The sequence below is a fragment of the Nanorana parkeri genome, unplaced genomic scaffold, assembly GCF_000935625.1.
Source record: "Nanorana parkeri isolate BGI_ZX_2015 unplaced genomic scaffold, ASM93562v1 scaffold3801, whole genome shotgun sequence".
In the NCBI taxonomy this organism is placed as follows: Eukaryota; Metazoa; Chordata; class Amphibia; order Anura; family Dicroglossidae; genus Nanorana; species Nanorana parkeri.
Window position 1 is genome coordinate 11676 of NW_017310069.1, and position 5918 is coordinate 17593.

The window sequence follows — 5918 nt, forward strand, 5'->3', positions numbered from 1 at the left end:
CCCCCCCCCCCCTCCCCTTGGAGAGGGACCTGGTTTAGAGGGAAAACGAGCATGGAAGGAGCACAACAGAGCGGGGGCGTGAACATCTTCAGATGCCAACTAAGAGCGTTCCTCCGGACCATAGCCTTTCCAATGAACCAAATACTGCCAACGGCCCCTAGACACACGGGAATCCATTATACTGCGAGTAACATACCCCTTGTGGTCCTTGACTAGGACGGGCAGCAGAAGAAGTGAAGCGATTACAGATCAGAGACTTAAGGAGCGAGACATGGAAAACATGGGGGATGCGCATGGACTCAGGGAGGTCTAGAGCGTAGGCTACCGGATGGATCTTTTGCGAAGGATACGATATGGTCCAACGTAACGGGGAGCCAGCTTGTTGGTGGGAACCCAGAGATGCAAATTGCGAGAGGACAGCCAAACCCTCTCCCCGACCTGGTAGGATGGAGCGGGCATACGTCTACGATCAGCCTGGAGACCCGAGCTGCACCTCGGATGGAGCGGGCATACGTCTACGATCAGCCTGGAGCCCCGAGCTGCACCTCGGAGACACTCCTGAACCTGCACCCATGTGGAGCGGAGCTCTTGAAGGTGGTCCTCCAGAGCCGGTAACCTTTGGGATTGGGACGAATCGGGCAACTACTGCAGGTTGAAACCCAAAGTTCACCAGGAAGGGTGGAAGGCGAGTGGAGGAGTTGACGTGGCTATTATGAGCGAACTCTGCCCGCGGCAAAAGGTCCGACCGGTTGCCATGATGGTCTGAGATGTAACACTTCGGGAATCGCTCCAAGGCTTGGTCAGCCCGCTCTGCAGCCCCGTTGGGACTGGTGGATGGTAAGCCGAGGAGAAGGAAAGCTGAATCCCCAACTGAGCAGAGAAGGCGCGCCAAGACCCGAGAGACCAACTGGCTGCCCCTATCCGAGACAACGACCTGAGGTACCCCAAGCGACCGTAAGACCTCCCTGGCAAAAACGACGGCAAGCTCATGGGCAGAAGGAAGTTTCTTCAATGGAACACAACGAACCATCTAAGAAAATCCACGAGGATGGCCGTGTGGCCTTTAGAATCAGGCAGGTCCACAATAAAACCCATGGATGAGTGTGTCCCGGGGCGCCCACCATTCGGGGCGGGCTGCAGCAATCCCACCGGAAGGTGGCCTGAGCACAAACCTGACAGGAAGCTACAAAGTCGTTACGGATCCCCGGCCACCAAAACTGGTCACAGACCAAACCATCACCATTCCTGCCCGGGTGGCCCGAAGCCTTGGCAACGTGGTATACGGAAAGGAGCTTGGTTCGGAGGTCTACCGGTACAAAGCGTTTTCCCACCGGCCTCTCCGGAGGAGCATCGGACTGAGCAGCCAAAATGTGTCCCCCCTCCCCCCCCCCAAAGGTGACGTCAGACTGGAGCGTGTGGAGGCGATTAGGAGGTACAACAGGAACAGTCTCCTCCTCGGACAGGGCGTCACCCTCAACGTTCCTAGACCCGGGCCAGACAGGAAGAAAGCCCACCTGGCCTGCCGGGAGGATAGTCGTTTGGCCTCCAGGAGATAGGTGAGATCCTTGTGGTGAGTGAGTGTCAACACGGGAACAGGGGGGGTCCCCTCAGGGAGATGCGGCCGATCCTTGAGGGGGACCCCCGATGATCGCCAACAATTCCCCGTCGCCGATCTCGTACTTGGACTCAGCCGGAGACGGTCTCTTAGAAAAGAACCCTCACGGGTGAAGTCAGCCCTACGGGTGAGGAACGTTGAGACAGGAGGGCGCCGACCCCCGACTCGTCCACCTCCAATAGGAATGGTGAGGCCGGGATGGGCGGGGCTAAGAGCGGTGCGGTGGACAAAGCCAATTTCAGCTTCTCAAGGGCTTGTTCAGCGGCCGGAGACCAGGGCAGAGGGTCCGCACCCCCCTTAGTCAGGTCAGTGATGGGTGGGACCGGGGCGGAGTCATTCATGATGAATTCATGATAAGTAGGGAAGCCCAAAAGTCGTTGGATGGAACGTAAACCAACCGGGCGAGGCCATTGGAGCACGGCGGCTAATTTCTGGGGGTCCATGGTAAAGCCCCTCGTCTGAGTGGTTTATATATATAGTGAGTGGTGTGACATCATCACTCAGGGACAGGAAACTCCCACCTGGCTCTCTCAGGTGACGTTCTCCTGTCTGGCCAGAAGAGGGAGCCGGGGAGTAGTGAGCAACGTTCCATAGTGTGCTCAGACAAAGGCGGAGTCACAGGTGGGTGGAGTGGCAGCCAAACCAGGAGCCCTGACACCCGCTCTGCGTCGGCATCACCCAACCTGTGCCCACCTGTCACAGAATCAATGCAGGAGGTCTCTTCCCGGAGTCCAGACACCAAACTTGAGGGATGAATTGTCCTCTCTCGGGGTGGCCATCTTCTGGTGGCTTCCGTGCACTGCGCTCATCCTCACATTTTAGGAGGAAGGTCTCCCTGTGGTCCAGACTCCGGTATCTTCTCAGTCTCTTAGGGTGTCAACACTCTGTCCTTCTTCAGACACTTTCTGTTATAGGGTGACAACGCTTTGTCCATGTCTCTGTTGTCCTCTTGTGTTGTCACCCTGACACATATTACACAGAAATGGTCCACTGTTGTCACCTAAGAAATGCCATGCAGGCATTACTGGAGTCATGTAGACAGGAAGTAGCTGTAAACAGTCTGTGGGAGACATGCAATGGAATAGCTATAATAGGCTTTTATTCCTATGGTAACGGACGGACAGAGGTGATCACATGACTTCCTGTCAGGTGACCCTGGACACCCCCACCCCACAGTATCTGTAAACAAGCAGTACTGTCTGCGATGAGAGGGGGCGGGGTTATTTGACGAGTCATTCCAGATCCCATTGAGGGGCGTGGCAATGCACATAATGGGCGGTCTCCAATCCTCGTGGTAACACGCGCTTTCCGCCCGCTGGGTGCAGACAAGGAGAGAGGAGTTCGCTGATTGGATGATCACAGTCCCTTCTTGAGGTACAGACACTTATGGGGCGGGGCAGTACTATCCTCCCACAGGGGGCAGGGTCTTGTCTTCATGGTAACGGCCAGCAATAAAGCAGAGCGGGAGAAAGGGATATGCTGATTGGTCGGGAGGATTATATGTACAGAGGAGGCCCCGCCCTAACGGGAAGTGTGTGCCTGAACCACGTGCGTGCTGTATGATGGAGGTGAGATAGCGGCATATTGCAGGCATGGGGAGGGGAGCTTAGCATGGCACCCCACTTCTCTATAGATGTCGCTCTCAGGGTGGGAGTGTTGTACGGTGCTCACCATTGGTGACTGCAGAACACTTTTATTGTACCTGTTATATGTTTCTGGAGGAGCTGATCCCCCCCAAACCACTGCCATGGAGGGGGGTGGCAGGGACCCCAAACCACTGCCATGGAGGGGGGTGGCAGGGACCCCAAACCACTGCCATGGAGGGGGGTGGCAGGGACCCCAAACCACTGCCATGGAGGGGGGTGGCAGGGACCCCAAACCACTGCCATGGAGGGGGGTGGCAGGGACCCCAAACCACTGCCATGGAGGGGGGTGGCAGGGACCCCAAACCACTGCCATGGAGGGGGGTGGCAGGGACCCCAAACCACTGCCATGGAGGGGGGTGGCAGGGACCCCAAACCACTGCCATGGAGGGGGGTGGCAGGGACCCCAAACCACTGCCATGGAGGGGGGTGGCAGGGACCCCAAACCACTGCCATGGAGGGGGGTGGCAGGGACCCCAAACACTGCCTTTGCGGGGGGAACGGGGACCCCAAATATTGCCATCTGGGAGGGAGAATGGTAGCTGCAAAACCCCAAACAATTTAGATGTGTCTGCACCCCCCCTTACCTTCCAGTCATAGTTGGGGTCTTTGTGGTGCTGGCACTGGGGGGAGGCGTCTTGGCGGCGTTGCTGGCACTGGGGGGAGGCGTCTTGGCGGCGTTGCTGGCACTGGGGGGAGGCGTCTTGGCGGCGTTGCTGGCACTGGGGGGAGGCGTCTTGGCGGCGTTGCTGGCACTGGGGGGAGGCGTCTTGGCGGCGTTGCTGGCACTGGGGGGAGGCGTCTTGGCGGCGTTGCTGGCACTGGGGGGAGGCGTCTTGGCGGCGTTGCTGGCACTGGGGGGAGGCGTCTTGGCGGCGTTGCTGGCACTGGGGGGAGGCGTCTTGGCGGCGTTGCTGGCACTGGGGGGAGGCGTCTTGGCGGCGTTGCTGGCACTGGGGGGAGGCGTCTTGGCGGCGTTGCTGGCACTGGGGGGAGGCGTCTTGGCGGCGTTGCTGGCACTGGGGGGAGGCGTCTTGGCGGCGTTGCTGGCACTGGGGGGAGGCGTCTTGGCGGCGTTGCTGGCACTGGGGGGAGGCGTCTTGGCGGCGTTGCTGGCACTGGGGGGAGGCGTCTTGGCGGCGTTGCTGGCACTGGGGGGAGGTGTCGTCATGGGGGGGAGTGTTTGTTCTTAATAATGGATTTTTGTTCCCCTGCAGAGCTCTCCGGTGTCGCAGTCTCTCAGTCCTCCCCGCTGCCCTCAGACTGAGTTCCGCTTTAGTGACTCTCCCAGTATGGAGCAAATGTGAGTGTCATGTGACTGGTCAAACTGGGGTCATGGGATAGATTTGGGGGTGTGGATTGATCCACTTTGAGGTCAGTCTGGGGAAGATAAATATCCTGCACCCAGCGCTCTGATGGGGAGGAAATGCTTTTTACAAGGTAAACATTGACTGTTGCTTCTCCAGCTCAGTGAAGGGTTTCAGCATACTCAGCCAGCCAATGAGGTCAGACATGGAGCTTGCAGTGCATGCTGGGAATATGAAGTAGCCAATCACTGATCTGCAGCCGGTCGGAGGGTAGGGAGGTCTCTGATAGGGATGCTGTTGGGAATACCTCTGTTCATATTTGGGGGAAGGGGGTCTTAGAATACTAGATGTCCTTTACCCAGAATTCCATTTCTCTGAGCTCTAGAGATGTTTTCTGTTCCTCCAGCCGCCAGCGACAGGCTCAGTTCACAGCAGAGAGAGACTGGAACCAGTTCCATCAACCGCGGAACCTCCTCCTGGCTCTGGTTGGGGAGGTGGGCGAGGTGGCAGAGCTCTTGTGAGTATGTGTGTCGTGGGGTAACTAGTGATGCAGTGGAGGGTTCTGGTCAGACATGGTGGGGGTGGGCTGGTTAAGTGTTTTGGTAAGATGTGGTGGGGTGAAGGTCTGGTGGTATGATGTGGGGGATGGGGGTTCTGGTAAGACGTGGAGGGATGGTGGTATAATGGCGGGTTCCGGTAAGATGAAGGTCTGGTGGTATGATGGAGGCCTCTGGTTAGTATGGGCTCCCTCTATTGGTGGTGCCTATCCAGAGACTGGTATACTATAAATGTTGGTGTTGAGTATCTTCTTCTTGGCCTGACGCTCTCTCTCTCTTCCAGTCAGTGGCAGGGGGAGGTCTCGGAAGGTCTCCCCGGCTGGTCGCAGTCTCAGCGGGAGTCTCTCTCTCATGAGCTCAGCGATGTCCTCATCTACCTGCTGGAACTGGCAGAGAAATGTCATGTGGACCTCCCACGCGCTGTCCTTGCCAAGATGGAGTTGAATGCGGCGAAGTATCCGGCCGCTCGGGTCCAGGGGAGCGCCAAGAAGTATACGGAGTACAGCTCTGCAGAGAACGGATCCGCCGGCAGTCCCAACCAATAGCGGTTCCTGTAGGGCCCGACCTCTCCATTGTGGTCCTGGTTCTCAGGGTTGTGGGCTGGCCCTCCATTGTGGTCCTGGTTCTCATGGTTGTGGGCGGCCTCTCCATTGGGGTCCTGGTTCTCATGGTTGTGTGCAGCCTCTCCATTGTGGTCCTGGTTCTCATGGTTGTGGGCTGGCCCTCCATTGGGGTCCTGGTTCTCATGGTTGTGGGCGGCCTCTCCATTGTGGTCCTGGTTCTCATGGTTGTGGGC

At 58.0% G+C, this 5918-nt stretch overlaps 1 protein-coding gene across 1 annotated transcript; it reads left to right on the forward strand.

Annotated features, from left to right (window-relative positions):
• The first annotated feature begins 3055 nt into the window (after positions 1–3055).
• DCTPP1 (dCTP pyrophosphatase 1) lies at positions 3056–5678 on the forward strand. Its single transcript, XM_018575334.1, has 4 exons — positions 3056–3183; positions 4476–4561; positions 4972–5082; positions 5406–5678. Exons 1-4 carry the CDS (start codon positions 3175–3177, stop codon positions 5665–5667), a joined length of 468 nt encoding a protein of 155 aa, XP_018430836.1. The 5' UTR covers positions 3056–3174; the 3' UTR covers positions 5668–5678.
• The last annotated feature ends 240 nt before the right edge of the window (positions 5679–5918 follow it).